Below are 16,028 nucleotides of genomic sequence, written 5' to 3'. Positions count from 1 at the left end.
ATTCATTGCTTCTTGATTGAGTAGTAGCATCTTATGAACCTGGAGCAAGTTATCTATACACACTTGCATGCATTTTTTGCCCAACTGCAACAATCTTGAGTGTTATTCTCCCTTTTAAATGTAATTAAACATAGTCTTATTAAACATAATTGATTATACCCTAAGTAGGGGCTATGAAATTTCATCCATTGTGTGAACAAGAATATTTGCGGTTGTGAGAGTCAATAATGTACAGAGCTGTTTGAATCATTTTAAAAAAGCAGATACAGTCATTAGCAGGTTTTTTGAATATAACTGTTGATGAATGTATTTCATTATTTTCCATCAACGCTTCTGGATTCTTAAGTAACTCTCTAGAAGTAAAGCTACCTGACTGCTTGGTCTTAAGATCATATATGACTGTCTCTTGCACCTTACAAACTCTGTCAGGAGCCTGTAACTTAAGAGAAAAACACTATGAAAATGTTTGAGGAAACAAAGCAATAGTTTTAGTTTCTAGTGTTGGTGTTTACTTTAGAGCTTGAAAAGTTAAACAAAATTAACCAATTAGGACTGAGAAAGAAAATCAGTAGTCAGGGATGAAGAATTGAAATTATAACAGTAATGTACTTCAACATCTGTGATTGTAAGTATTGCCCCTGCTGCATATTAATCCATGTTCACTGGAGTTGAGCAGGTTCCTTATACTCTTCCTGAGAAGATCTTCTCATCTTTTTGTCCTTTTTTAGCTGTTAGTGATGGAGAATAATCCAGTTGAGGAGACTGAATTGCTGGCACTGACTGTGCAAGGAAGCCTGAAATGCATGGTGCAATTCACAGGGGAGGAACAGCCAGTCACATAGCTGAGATACCATAAGCAAACTCATGCTGAAGAGACTGTTCTAGCAAGTGGGGAGTTTGAAGGTCTTAAACTCTGCAATACCAACAAATCTTGAACAGTAAAGCCTGCTAGAAGTTATAGATAAGTCATGTCTGGCAGTAGGGAGGGGAACACAATATATCACTGCCCTTAGAAAGTGCAGCCTGATAAGCACAAAGAAGGAAAATCCCTTGCCAGTAAAAGCAAATCTGTTTCCTGTTTCAGGTCAGAAAAAAGGTGAAAACCCGGTTAACTGAAACTCAGTGCTTCTGGCAGAATAAAATGTGCAAATAGGCTTTGAGCAGGTGGGTTGTAGTAGGTGATTTCTAGAGATCCCTTTGAACCTTCATGACTTAGTGATTATGTGCTCTTACCTGCTGTACTTCTTGTTATGGAGAACATTTCTGCAACCAAAAAGTTTTTTGCCTCTCAGGGAACTATTTCTCTCCATACATGTGATATAATGCAAGGTAAGCATTTCATATTGCTGTATATTGAATCATTCAGGGATTTTATTTCTATGGAGTGTAAACAGTGTTGCAAGTTAAGCTGATGCAGTACAAGGTCCTTAAATTTTTGCTAATTGTTATTCGAATACAGCACTCATTCACTTAAAATTGGTAACTGTATGCCCTATTGCAATAGCACTTTAATGACTGGGGGCTGTTTCCATGTTAAATTATTAGACTTTCACTTGACCAAAGCAGAACTTAATCAATGTAGATCATCTGAAAATAAAGCTTTGACTCATAACCTTGAATATGAGTGGGGCTTTTTCATTATACACACTGAAATACATACAGAGGATAGAAAACCACTGGATTCAACCATCAAGTTCACATTTGATCCATACACAATAGAGTTTGGGGCTCAGATTTAATAGCTTCCAAATTTGAAACCCATACCTCTTCTCTCATCACAGTGTGCAATATGACACTGAGTAAAGAATATGTCAGAGGTATTGTGACTCCTGGGGATGGTCCCGTGCAGGGTTGGACTCAGTGATCCTTGTGGATCGCTTCCAACTCAGCATATTCTGTGATTCTGTGAGCTTAGATATGTTGGATATTAGGCAGGAGAAAAAAATATTTGACTGAATTATTTATCTTGAATTATCTGCCCAATATGAAGTTCCAGTGGTCTACTTTCCCTATGCTGTGCTAAACACAAGGTATTCGTCTCTGATTAATTTGGAAATACAGCAAAGAAAATGAACTCTCTAAATGTGCAAATTTATTCTGCTATCATTTATGTTAAAGAATTTTCCTGTATTAGCTCATCCTTTTGAATTGAAATACAGCAGCTGAATATAGCAATATGCTCCATTTCAGTGTCTGTTTCCCTAAAATAGATTGGTGCAGAAAGATGGAATTAGTAGCAGCAGCAAACTGACAGAAAAAGGGAAGACAATACATCTATTAGAAATTGTTTTCAGTGACACACAATTTTGTGCCTTAGACAATAGTGAGGTTATTCACTAGAATAAATGTGAGTGTGCCCTGGCCAAAACTAAGATTCAGTCTTGCACCCCTTGCTCTTTAGAGTCAACTGCAGAAGTCTGAATCACAATTGTGAGATTTTTACTGTATGAGATTTAACTGAGTACGGGAGCTTGAAAATGTCCATCTCCATGTTCCTTAATCATTGTGTATACAGCTCACTTTGAAAGTTCAATTTAAATATGCGCTCCATGGTTGGAAGTGAAGAATATGTGTTTGAGAGTGTTTATGTGAATAAAGCAAATAGAATGTGAGTTAGAAAGAAGAATTTGGCCTTGAGTAATAAGTATTCTGAGAGCATCCAGACATTAAAAGATGTGGAAAGATTATATAACATGGGATGATTGAATTGGGTGGCATCAGCTTAAAAAGAAATCATAAAGACAAATTCTAAATCAGTATTTTGTAGGTCAGCTGTGTGTCTTCCTGTTTTCTTGCAGCTGTAAACATTAAAACCAGGGCTCCAGCTAGTCATCCATTTCCTTAATGTTTTAATAGATTGTCTTGTCCATTTTGTAGCTTATTTATTTACTGAGTAAATTGACTGTAAATGTTGGAGGACACGAGACAACTTCTTTCTTTGCTGTAGGTTTTTCTTTTTTTTTTTCCTCTAAGTAATGAGCGAGCTCAGCAGTTTAATGAGGATTGAGACCTGTTTTGGCCATTTCCTGTGTGAGAGTCAGAGTTGTCCTTTTTTATTGACCCGGAGCTCTTGTGATCTACTTTTTTAATAAGCAGTGAAAACATTACTAGAGGTTAGCTGTTTTCAAGTAAATTAAGTTCTTTACTGTACATGGTTTCAGAGTTTAATTATATACCTTAATGTTTCCATTGAGATCCAATATCAAATGATGGGTTTCAAAATGAAGAGGAGAACTGTGTATTTATGGCTGAAAGGAACTCTTCTGACTTTTAAGTCAGCATGATAAAATACAAAAAGCAGAATTTCTTTAGAGTATTTGAATTATACATGTATTTTTACCAAATTTATTTCAAAGTTCCATAACTAGAGAATAGTAAATCATAGAGAACATTTTGCTGCTTCTAGTGCATAGCTGCAAGGTGTCTGAATTCTAATTTTCATGATCATAAATGAACCTTGCAATGCCATACATATGAAAACTTTTCAAAAAATAAAACCTCATATATTAAACTTCTGTCTTGTCCATTCAGTGAATATTATTGTACTATAACCATGTTTCTTACTGCCAGATACACTGCCTTTGGTAAAAGGGAATGATTTGGGGACTTACTGCGCCTCACTTTATCAGTGATGAATGCAGATGATGTTCATGCTGGTATGATTTTGACACGGAGGGTAAATAGTTTAATTTGCACCTTACAGTTCAAAGGTAGTTAAAAATACTCAGCTCTTCAAGTTCAAGATTCAGCAGGTCTTCATAACAGCCCTCTATTTTGTTTCTTAATTTGAATTTTAACTATTTAAAAAAATTACTTTAAAGAGAAGTGAGCATCAACAGTAAGATCAGTTACATTTTCAGGACAAAATACTCACATTAAAAATGTTTATAAAATATCACTACAATATATAGGTAAAATCAGAGGTTTTCTGATTGACAAAAACCCAAACTAACCTCCTTTTTCAAGCAGTTAAATCGTTGAAATTAGGCAGAGAAACAAATTGCCATGAAAGCTGTTTTTTGTGATCCTTAGTCTCCTCTTTTCGCTAAGAATAGAATTGTCCAAATAGAAGTCTCATTGCATGCACTGTAATTGACTTTCTGGAGTCACAAAGCAGAGTAGATTATGGAAGGAATAGTTTTTCTCTGAGGTGAAGATAATCTTAGATTGCAGTCTTACCTCAGTTCTCTCTGGCACTATCAGTAGTCCACTATGGGAACATAGAATTCAATATGATCTGTTTTGTCAAATGTGGTTAGGATGTGTAAGCTTAAAATTGAATTGTAAAATATACTATAAATATGTTCATTTTGTCATTTATCCAATTTATAGTACAATCATAGTATATTTAAAGATGTTCCTATTTGTTTTTTTAAATGAAGTTGTCTTTTTGAAATTTGAAGAATTAATGAAATTGACTTGAAATTCTTATGTTCCATTAGATCTGGAAAAAAAATATAATCAACCATAGTGCTAAGTGGTCAAAAAATCATCCTAATTACATACACCCTTAAGACAATAATTTTGTGGCATATTTGGAGGCTTAATCTAAGTTTGAATGTTTTAATGTTTTCTTCCGTGTATGCTGTAAGTAATGCAGAAGTTAGCTGTAACTGCAGAGCACTGCACTGGTGTGTACACTCATCAAAAAAATTATTTTCTTAAACAACAATTAGCTTATGTAAAAATTAGTTTAATAGCTATGTCTTCTAGTTCTTTTTCATTTTACTTGTTGCATTTGTTTCTTGTTAGACAGAAAATTTCAACAAACTACATGTTTACAAACATTTGCACAAGAACTAGCAAAATGAGTAGTAGTATGCCAGAATTATAATAACAATTGTGATGATAATAATAATAGGAAAAAATGTCTATGCTTTGAAATTCAGAAAAAAAATTGAAAAGTACCGAGTGCTATTGGTATATCTTCAGTGGATATTATACTCAGAACTTGGCAAAGCATTCTCATCACCTTAGGGAATACTACCTCACAGATTTATTTTCAGTTTTTGGCAGGGAAATAAAATACAAGACTGAAGTTTGTATCTTTTATCCAAAAAATGAGTTAAAAATAGACTTTGACAAAACACACTTTGCTACTTTGATACTGCATTGCTACCTATACATTGTACCAAACAAAGAAAAGCAAGGAATAAGTTCCACACCTCCTAGTAAAGGTATTTTTTTCTCTTTCAAGCATTGACATCACCTGACAGATAATGACAGGATTCAGATTCAGTGCGGTGGAAGCTAAGCAGGCAAAGAAACTTAAGATTCATTTTCCTTCACCATATCCCTCTAGAATATGAAGTAGTATAGGTTACTGTATATGCAAGATACATTTGTACCTGCATTAGGCTGAGGGTTTTCCACCTCTGTGGTAGATGCACTGCCTTTTGAAAAAGAGAGTAAAGGCAATGTCAGTTTTGCTGTAGCAAACTTCAAGCCACTGAGTTGCCCATGCCCTTACAGCTGGGCTGTAGCGCCTGAAGGCAGTGTTCAGACATGGTACCTTTGGCTCTCTGCCTCATTGTAAGAAAACATAAAAGAGGAGACAATCTTTTGACTGCTGTGCTGGGCCATGACTTCCTCGGTTTTTTTGGTGCAATAAAGTGTATCAATGCATCTCTAACATGAACTCGGCTAACTTGGTCCCACTGAGGCTTAAGCTGTAAAGACTCCAGTGGCAAATTCAACATGATATCACGTTGACAGTATACTGGAAAACTGACTGGAGTTTTCTGAAGTAATTTCTGTATATATATCATTTTTTCTTGTATTATTACCAAATAAACTTTGTTTTTTGTATGATTTTGAGCCTTATCCCTTGCTTTGTTAGAAGAAAACATATTTTTTTTTGCTGTTAAAATATGTAAGTAATATATTGTTTATGTGCTTATATTTCTCAAAATGATATTTTAGTACCTGTGACTAATAGCTACAACAAGTAAAACTACAGATGTGTAAAACTTTGGCCCAGCCAGAGGTGCTTTGTTACATCCCTGATATTTTCAGATGATAGACGTGCAGACGGTTAATGCCATCTATTAGTATATTACTAGTACATCAGATGAAAGGTTCATATTTTGGACTAAGAAAAGTCCATCTTTTCCCTAAAACTCATTTGATCTAAACAGAAGGTTTAAGCAGATGCAATAATGGAGGAGAGAGAATGGAGTGAGAATTTCACCAAAGGTCACTGTGTGTCAGTAGTACAGAAGTTTTGTATCTTGAATCCCACTGAAATATTCTGTACAGGCTTTGAAGAGTCAACCATTCAGAGATCAGTAGCAGTTTAAAAATATATGTACATGTTAAATTTGCAATTTAAGTGGAGAAACATATTGCCATGGTTTTTGTTCACTGTATGGTAAACCTTTTTCTGGACAGCACTTTACTGTTCTGCTTTGTTCTGATCACTATGATTTTACTGTGTCAGGTAGCAGGGATTTTTAGAAACTGCAGGCAGTATCTTGATCAAAGTAGCTAACTAGCTGTGAGGAAGTCTCAGTACTGAGTCATTGTGAATGAACACTTCTTTATTCACATGCTGACATTGAGGACAGTTGTGGGAGAAAACAGAGAAGTTCTGGAACTTGAGTCTGATTCGAGGGGTTTTATTTATAATTATTCAATAAATTATTTTGAAGCATCAAATAAAACATCTTTAAACAGATTTGATGCTGTCATGGTTTGAGATAGCCCCAAAATCCAATTCCTTAGCTCCATCCCCCCTCCCACATCTCAACCTAATGTGAGATGGGTTTTTCCAGACAAAACACAACCAGACTCAGAATGGGGGAAAGGGAATATATTACAATGACTGTACAAATAAATACTATAACATATTATACACACGATCACAACTATCTCTACCATGACATATAGTATTTACAATGGATCAGATCTCCTCTCCCCTCCAAATAAAAGTCCAGGAGGGAAAGAAGGACAGATCCTTTCCAGTCTCTCAGGGCAGCAGCTTCTTCTAAGGCAGCAGGTTCTCCTCATCTCATGCATGCAGCAGTAACTGGATTGTTGTAGCTGGATCTCTGTCAGCACTCACAAGGGGGCTATCCCCCTCGGCCCCTTGACGCAGGCAAAGGGGTCTTCCGTGGGCTTCGTAACCCCAGACAAAGGCCGTTTCACCACGTCATATCACGAAGACGCAGGGGGTCTTCGTGACGGTCTGGTATCCCCAGGAGATTCAAGCTCCTTGCAGGGCCTCTATGCCCTGTCTCAGGCTGCGAGCTTCTTTGTAGCTTGCAGCAAGGGAGGGCCCCCAAGGCCAACCTCCCACACCGTCCTGGCTCAGCTCTCAGGACGACTGAGCTTCTCAACTCCTCTCTGCAGTGCATATTGCACTTCAAGGCTCTTTCAAGTAAGAGTCCATCATCTTCCTCCTCTCCAGGAGGTCTCAAAGGAGTTTGGGGTGGGGGTCTGGTATCAGTTCCTACCCCCAGAACTCCGTAGTTCTGCTGCTACCTTCTGCTGCTTCCCCCGGTTCAGTTCTTATCTGTCCTGGCTCTTATCCAGAGTCTCTGGACACTGCCGCCGCTTCTGCTCTGTCTCTGTAGCCCCCAACTGGGCCTGGGGGGCCCCAGAGGCCCCAAGGGGCTCCGGGCCCCTTTCCTCGTGGCTCTACCACAACATGGCTACTTCTTCTACAACCAAACTACAACTCTTCTCTTCCGGTGCTTGTGATATGTTTTCATTTCTGCAGGAGCGCTCATTGGGCAGAACTTCAAAACTTCCAGGGGCTTCCACCCCTGGGGGTTACCACTTTTCAGCCTCTGGGGGAAAACAAGGTTCAAACCACTACAACACTCCACCCCTCGCTCCTGCGAAATGTCAACATATCACAACAACTGAAAAACTCTAATCAACATGCAATCTTCAGTAAACTAAAATATAATCAAAATCTCTCTACTACATATCAATACAGCATTATCAAAAAACTTTAATCTACTCTTAGTACTTAACTTACATTACTATAGCCTTACTCTCTCTACAATGGTGCAGTCTATGTTTTGTCTGGAAAACTCTTTCTGTTACCACAAGTATCATGGCTCTTATCTCTTTCCCTCGATGGTTCGCAACCATCCTCTGCTACCATTTATGTCTCAAAAAGTAGCCAAAAGTACAGGACAAAAGCATAGGTATGAAGACCTGGGACTGGTGATTTATTTTTCTTTGAGATTTGGGGATGGGGTCACATTTATCATCCAGTTCCATGCCAATCTTTGCAAGGCTTTCTGACTTGATTATTTTTTGGAGGAAAATTGATGATGCCATTAACTAATGAAATGTTTTTAATGTGGTGTCTCAGCCATATACTGGGGTAAGGCCTAACATATCTCCCTAGCCAACTGAAAGTGGTGCTATATTTTTACTGTGTCAGCAATGTTTTCTAATCCACCCATATAATAGCAAACCTAGCAGGGCAGAAAACAAATTGAAAGTAATCAGATCCGTACTTCCTATTTACATATAATTAAAACCCAAATTCTCAGTTTTTCTTCCCCCATCTTTCTGTATTTTCTTCTCTTTCTCTCTCTTTTTTTCACTTTATCTTTTCTTAAAAATGACTTCTCCATTGCAACAGTATCATCTGAGAACACTCATATGTCACTGAATGCAGGTAAATGTACTTTGTGATGGCTTTGGTCTCTTTCCTACTAATGCTGATGGATGAGTGGCTAAGGATGAGAAAAAATATATATTCACACTGCAGTGATAGGAATTATAAGATTTACTGTCTGAGTACCATTCTACACCGTGGTAATTATCATGATATTAAATAGCCGAGTGTCATCATAGAAGGAACACAAGTCATTAACACAGTCTACATATGATAACTCTTAAACATAATTGCTATGTAATATTTCGGTGATTGAATTAGCATGCAGACCTGTTTGCATGCTGCCAGCAAAGCTATGCAAAAGAAAAAAAGAAAAAAAAGGAGCTGCTTAATCAGAGATTACTGCTGTTTCTGTCTTTAACTGAATGCTTTTCAAAACATGGCAATTCAGGGACAAGTTTTGGAAAAATGTACCACTTGTACTCGGCCTTGTTAAGGTGTGGAATTTGCTTCGATGAATGATGGGAAGAACACATATGTATAATGGCAGCTATGGGATAGGTACAAAAGTGATATTTGCCTTTTCATGGGCATCGTGATGTGAATCCACAAACCGAAAGAAGTCAAGTTAATGTCCTGATCAGCTCTTGATCAGGTGCCTGACTGTTAAGGTAACTTTTGCAGATGTTACAAGATAGTACTAACTGGCCTTAGGGGAAAGATAATATACCCCCTATAACCATCAGAAAGTAAATGTAACAAATTTCAATGTTAGACAATCTCTGACAATGGAAGAGAAATCACATTTTTATGATGTATATTTGGTATGAAGATTGCTTAAGCTGTAATGTCCATCAATTTTCTTTCACTTGTAGCATTTTTGCAAGGCAGTGGCATGTAGATTAAAAAGAATATGATCTCTATAGCAAATTTGCTTTACATAAAAGTATGATTTTTTTGATAAAAGAGTGATTTTAATGTAACTTTTTTTTCTATAGACAGATTTCATTATTTTCTAAAAGTCGTTTTCCAAAAACTACATACAAAAATCTCAAGAATTAATGTCTTCCATCTCTTGACAGCTTGTAAGACAAGCAAAACCAACAGGTTGATGTAATCTTTGTTACAATATTTTTCTAACCATTTTCTTTATTTTTTCAAAAAAGTAATAATTCCAGAAGTAATGGATTACCTGAGTCATGAGCAAATACAAGATAACTGCACCTCTGAAGTCCTGTAATGTTGCTTCTGAATGCATCTGCATCTATGCCTGAAAAAATGTCCTGATAACTTTTAAATGGATTTATTGCACTACAAATTCAACATACTAATTTAATTTTAAGCTGATTCACATTCTTGGAATTTATCATTCAGAATAACCAGATCAGACTGAGAGTTTTAGTTGCACTTAGAGCTTAATAGATATTTATTATGGAAATGTGTATTGTAAGATATATTTTATAAAGAAAAGTGATATTTCTAATATATATGACTGCATTCTGACAAAAATTATATATATATATTAAATATTAATAATTATGTGATATTTCAGTCAGTTTGTAATGCTCATGGTTTTTGTTCTGAATCAAATTTCACCATTTAGTTACCATAAAGAGTAAGGGGATCAAAGTTTATTATTTCACCAGAAGTCTTTGCAGGTTTTTGGGAGATTTGTCCATATAAATTCAAATTGAAATACATGCAGTTAGGCATAGTGTACATAGTGTTTAAATGGAGTTTTAAAAGATACTTCTGTGTTAAGTAAACAACAAAAATGTGTTTGTATCTGTGTTTTTGAAAGAAGCTGAAAGATTTAAATTAATTCTCACCATAATAGCAAAAACAAGTTAGGAATTTTAAAAAGTTGCAAGCAGTCACTGAAGAGTAGCCCACAGAAGTAGGCAAAAATCAGATGTGGTTGAATTTTTGTTAATTTCTTTTTAAGAATTTTACTTAATGACTATTGTTGTTAGTTACTAAAAATAAAGATTGTTAGTTGTGAACAGTGAGGATAAAATACTCATACAAATAGTATGAGTATTTTAAGACAATGGTGATCAATTATTACTTAGCAGTTTACAAAGGAGTTACTACTAAGTTCTTATTAAGTTCTCATTAAGTTATTATTACTTAAGCAGTTCTTAAATCTGTATAAATTTTTAGAGATAAGTATCTCTTTGAAATCTTTTACCAAGCTCAGTTTAAATTACAAGATTCAGTGCTCAGCAGAAGTACATCTGTTGAATGGAGTCAAGTTCTGCAGCTATTTTTACTGTTGGATTCAGCATCCAGAAAAACCTGGAAAATAGGTGTTCATTCTTTAGAGTAGAGCTTAAGTCATGAAAATAAGACAATATGAAATTTGTAGTGTCATTATGCAATGTTTATATCAATATTTGATTGACCTTAAATGATTGCATCCCTCAACTTTTTTCACATATTTTGAATAAAACCAAACCTAGAACGAAATTTAGCTCAAAGGACAGATTTTTTTTTTTCTTCTCAAAATTACTTATGTCTCAACCTATCCACAATTTCCTGAGTTAGCCAAGGCTTATGTCTATGTTTTACACACAGTCTAAAATTGCCAGGCAATTTCTTTGTGCTCATGTTTTACTGTTCACAGTCCTTACAAATACTCATACTGAACTTGAAAGAGGTATCAAATGAATTATTAATGACCACTCAGAAATTTGTCTTTCATTTTCAAGTATAATTAGGAAAATGTACATGGCAGCAACCAAAAATATTTGAGTACAGTTTTAGTATTTGTCCTCCCTAATCTGCTTTTTTTTACATTCTGTGGGTTAAATTTATATTCTACCAGGTTCCTACTTTTTACGGTATTAAATTATGGTTGAGAAAATGTATTTACAATGCATATCACACCTGCACATTTTTTATTCTCTTCAGGTACAATCTACATATGTCATGTCTGTTTTTCCAGTGGTCTCAGGAATATATAATCACTCATCGGCAATGTGATTTGTTTTTTCCTTTAGGGGCTGATGTTATCAATTTTGATGGCCACGTAGTGTTACCATACAGATTCAGGAACAAGAAAATGAAAACACTGAAAGATGTCATCTCTCTGAAATTTAAGACCTCTGAAAGCGAAGGTGTAATCTTCCATGGAGAAGGACAGCAAGGAGACTATATCACCTTGGAACTGAAGAAAGCCAAACTTGTTCTAAATTTAAATTTAGGTATGCTTTGAGTGTTTAGTTTTGTGGTAGTTTTTAACTCTTCCACAAAAATTTTAGGTCAAATATTTCATCTTCTTTCTCACAGTAATAAGATAAGCCACATCATTTAATAAAATAATTTGGTGAAAATATTGTTAATTTCCTTTCTTTATGTTGAGGGGTTTTTTCTCTCCTTTTTTATTCTGTGTGAGATACTCTGAAAATAAGATCATATAGAAAAGCAGGTTCAGCAATATATTGCCTTTACACAAACAAAAAAAAAAAGCTTGCTAGAATTATATTTGACCTCAGCCATGGCTTTGTCATCAAAAGAGGACACTGTCATCACTTATAGAAGAATAAAGGTCACCTTTAGGAACCTCATAGAAAAAAAAAGTATCAATCTAGGAAGCTACAGGCCACATGATGTTCAGCAGCCTTTCTAGAGTGTACAAAGTAGGAATAAGAAAGGAATTGCTTTATCAGGAAATCTTATGATGAAATCTTGTATATGTTACTCTAATTCCAGCATCCTTTTTCCCTCCCAGCTAAAGACTACAGACTCATGAGTCACTGGATTTATAAAGTACATTTATTATGAAAAAAATCCACATTTATCTGGTTTCAGGTAATTTTTCCCTTAAAACAAAAGAACCCTAGAAAAAAATTTCATGCAGCTTTCCTTAGTTCTCTTACAGACATGTGAAGAGGAAATTGTTCCATTCATTATTTACATTGAATAGTACTTTTTTCCACTAGCACTTTCTCCTGCTCTCCTTATAGCAATCAATATGAACAGATGAGGAGGAGGAAAGCACATATTCCTATACTAGTTATATATTCTTAACAATTTTAATTGCAGTAGTAACCCAGTCAAGTTCCTCTGTATTCTTTAGTTCAGTCTGTCTTTGAGGATGTTCTTAAATCACTAGGCTGATAAATAGGACTAGACCAATAAATGGGACTAGGCCCTGTGACACACACTCACTCAATAAACGGAAGAAATACTTCATAGTATTATTCTTCCTCTACCTGAGAGTATTGTCTTTGCACCAGAGGCAGTAAAAAAGGATGTTCATTTTGGCTGGTGAGATCCAGTGACTTAGTTTCAAAAATCAGGAGGCGGGAGAGGGATGAGGAGACAGAGGTGGATTTAGGTTTTACTTTGCACTGGATTTGACTTTGCATTGAAGAAACTGAGGCTCAACAACATGCATGAAATTTTATTTTATCCTTTAACCAACAGGATCAGTGGCCTTCAGCATAAAGGCTGTATGGTCATTTGTAGGTAAGTAATGTCTTAAGCCATGGCAGTGTGATTTGCCAGAACGTATTATCAACATGCAAAAACCTTAATGTCTGAGTTGCAAATATACTTGGTGGTAAGAAATTCACAGTCTCAGAAATGCTTTAGGTCCTCATGCATTCAGAACATGGAAGATTGCACTGAGTTATTGGGCAGTGCAGCAATTTTTTACACTTACTGCTGAATTAGTCATTTGCTGCTTCAGTTGAGATCCATGCTATCAACCTTTGCTGGCTTAGCTATGTCAGTCAGATGGCAACGAGATGTGATCTCTCACTAGCACAGCTGCACTGGCAAACCCCCCTGGAAAACAAAACTGTACTCTTGCTTGTAGTTTGACTTCCAGAATAGGGAGATTGCTGCAGGAGGAGAGATTGAAATAAACTGTATTAGCAGAAGATGTTTTTTGCAGCTGTTAGCTCAGTCTGCATTGAGCCTTTTCCTATCTGCTTGCTGCTATACTGTACTGGCAGAGGCCACAAAGCATAGAGCTCAGACTGAAAAGGCTTGTTGTTGCCAAAGACTCTTATCAGACTCCACGTCCTCCTCAATAGTCATAAATCAGTACAGTTCCAATGCAGCTCAGGACATGGCCCAGAGGTGACAGCTCTAGTAGGATTTAAAACACAGAAACTCCATAGTTGAAAACAGCTTTACGACTAGAAGTTGATATTGCTTCTCTGATTTGCCTCCAAATAACTACTATTATGAATTCATCATGAAACATCACTGCTAGGCTTGGCGAACGAAGATTTAGGAAGGCTCTATCCACATTTGTTACAAGCACACTGGTGGCTAATGAATTCATACACATAATATATTTATACAATACAATGACCAGATACTTGCTGTATTTGGTCTGGGTATTTGTATTTATGGCAGCAACTCACCGCTGGGCAGAACTCAACTTCATAGCAAACTGACTTTCTCCGGTTTATTGTATATTTGTATATCCAGTTTATTGTATATCAGGTGAAATTATGACAGAGCAAGGGGAAAATGTTTGTCTAACTGGTATGAGGTGAGAATTGCTATTGTTTCTGTTCTCAGGCAGCAACCAGCTTGGGTCCATTTATGGTCACACATCTGTGATGACAGGCAGCCTCTTGGATGATCACCACTGGCACTCCATCGTCATAGAGCGCCACGGGAGAAACATCAATCTCACCCTGGACAGACACATGCAGCACTTCAGAACCAATGGAGAATTTGATTACCTGGACCTGGATTATGAGGTAGATAGTGAAACTTCTTTATTTTCATTCAAATTGGCTTTATAAACATAAGTCCAATAAGAAAAAAAAGCTAACGCAATTTAAGATGTTTTGGTACTTTTTTGTACCTCTGTTTTAAGTATTTCTTCCCTTACATTTCCTGAAATTTTCTTTCCAGTGGTGTTCTAAGTGTAAATTATGTTTCTGTTCATTAGCCTACCAAATCCCATCTGGAGTAACAGTCATCCTAGGCCTTTTTTTTAAAGTGTGAGATCTGTGCTATTCAGCAAGCTAAGCATATATGACTTTTAAAATCTCTAAAAGCAGCTGCTCTAACAAGAAAGTAAATTTTTGAAAAGTATGGTACAATCTGTTGCACTCAGGAGATAATTTTACACTTGAATCAGAAAGCATTATTCTGTAGTGACAATATTTACTTTTAGCAAATGAAGCAGATTAGAAATTTTTACTAATATGGATCTTGATCTGTCTTGTCTTAGGTAGATGCTTCCTTGTATTTTCACAAATATGGCATCAGTAACTTCTTTTTATAAAGAAGTAATAAAGAGCTAGGAAAGTTGTAAGAAAACTTATTTAATCATCCAGGTCAAAGCACACAACTGTGGGTAATAATTAAATGTGGATTTGTTGTTTGATTACACTCTGGCTTCTACAATTATGAACTTGTTCAGTTCCTCAAAATTGTTACATGAAGTTCAGCATGTTGGTTATTGCAAACTTTGTATAATATTAACTTGCACTCTTTGCTTTATAATGATAATTAATGTGGTTGGCCTAGCCAAATATGTAATTTCTGCTCTTACAACTTATTAAGCAGTGAGAAGGAATCAAAATGATGTAACGGAAAAAAGTTTGAATTAACTTCTGTATTGAAATTTTTACAGACAATCTTTTGATCAAGAACATATGAATGTTTGAGAAAGTTACTTATGATTGTGCTAGTGATTCAAATATTTACTTATATTCCAGCAAATCTTTATGAATACATTCTTTTCTAGCAGTTATAATGAGCAAATGTGCCTGTCCCTCTATTACTTACTGAGCACTGGAGATCTGAATTGAGCTACTGAAAGCTCACATAAATAGATTTTATTCAAGTGAGTGAGCTACAGAAAATGTTAGGCTGAATGCCATATACCAGATTTGGGCAATTTTTTGCATATATATGTGTGTATATATATAGATATATACACACACACATATATATACATGTACATGGAGCATGTTTACATAACAAATATATTCCATACAATAAATTTATCCGTAGAAACAGTAGAATTCAGTTAAGTCACCTTCCCATCCTCTCTGACCTTGAGAGACCTCACTGGTAGTTCTCAAAGGTACATTTCGTTCTCCGTATACATGGATCCCCTTGTGTTAAAGGAATTTATTTGAGTGTGTGTGTATACGTTTCTGTGGTTCATATAAACTTAAGAGCCTTAACCTCTTCTCCTTTCTTTGCTCTCAATTATCTCACTGGTTTTGGAGTCAGTCATCAGAATAAATTTATGTGTGTTGCCTTTGTGGTTATCAGTGGATTCACCTGAAAGAATCAAAACAACTTCTCATAGGCAAAATAGTTTCTAGGTTAATCTCTTTCAGAAAAGTTAACACAAAAGAGAAACAAACGTTACTTCTGATTGCATTTTCAAAGTAAAAAAAAATAATCCTGTAAGTTGCTCTTAACTCGCTGTCATGGTGTGTGTTTTTTGCTATTTTTCTTC

The 16,028-nt window shown here is 35.8% G+C and overlaps 1 protein-coding gene across 3 annotated transcripts in view; it reads left to right on the top strand.

Moving 5' to 3' along the window:
• CNTNAP2 (contactin associated protein like 2) overlaps positions 1 to 16,028 on the top strand; it is a 1,017,942-nt gene that overhangs the window by 473,252 nt on the left and 528,662 nt on the right. For all 3 annotated transcript variants that reach the window (XM_027655885.1, XM_027655886.1, XM_027655887.1), the window contains 2 exons: positions 11,581 to 11,784; positions 14,120 to 14,304. In XM_027655885.1, the coding sequence (XP_027511686.1) occupies positions 11,581 to 11,784; positions 14,120 to 14,304 (389 nt within the window). The remainder of the gene's footprint in view (positions 1 to 11,580; positions 11,785 to 14,119; positions 14,305 to 16,028) is intronic.

The sequence above is a fragment of the Corapipo altera genome, unplaced genomic scaffold (genome assembly GCF_003945725.1).
Source record: "Corapipo altera isolate COAL_440 unplaced genomic scaffold, ASM394572v1 59, whole genome shotgun sequence".
Classification (NCBI taxonomy): domain Eukaryota; kingdom Metazoa; phylum Chordata; class Aves; order Passeriformes; family Pipridae; genus Corapipo; species Corapipo altera.
Note: the sequence above shows the minus strand (reverse complement) of the source record. Positions and strands in the feature narration are given on the sequence as shown.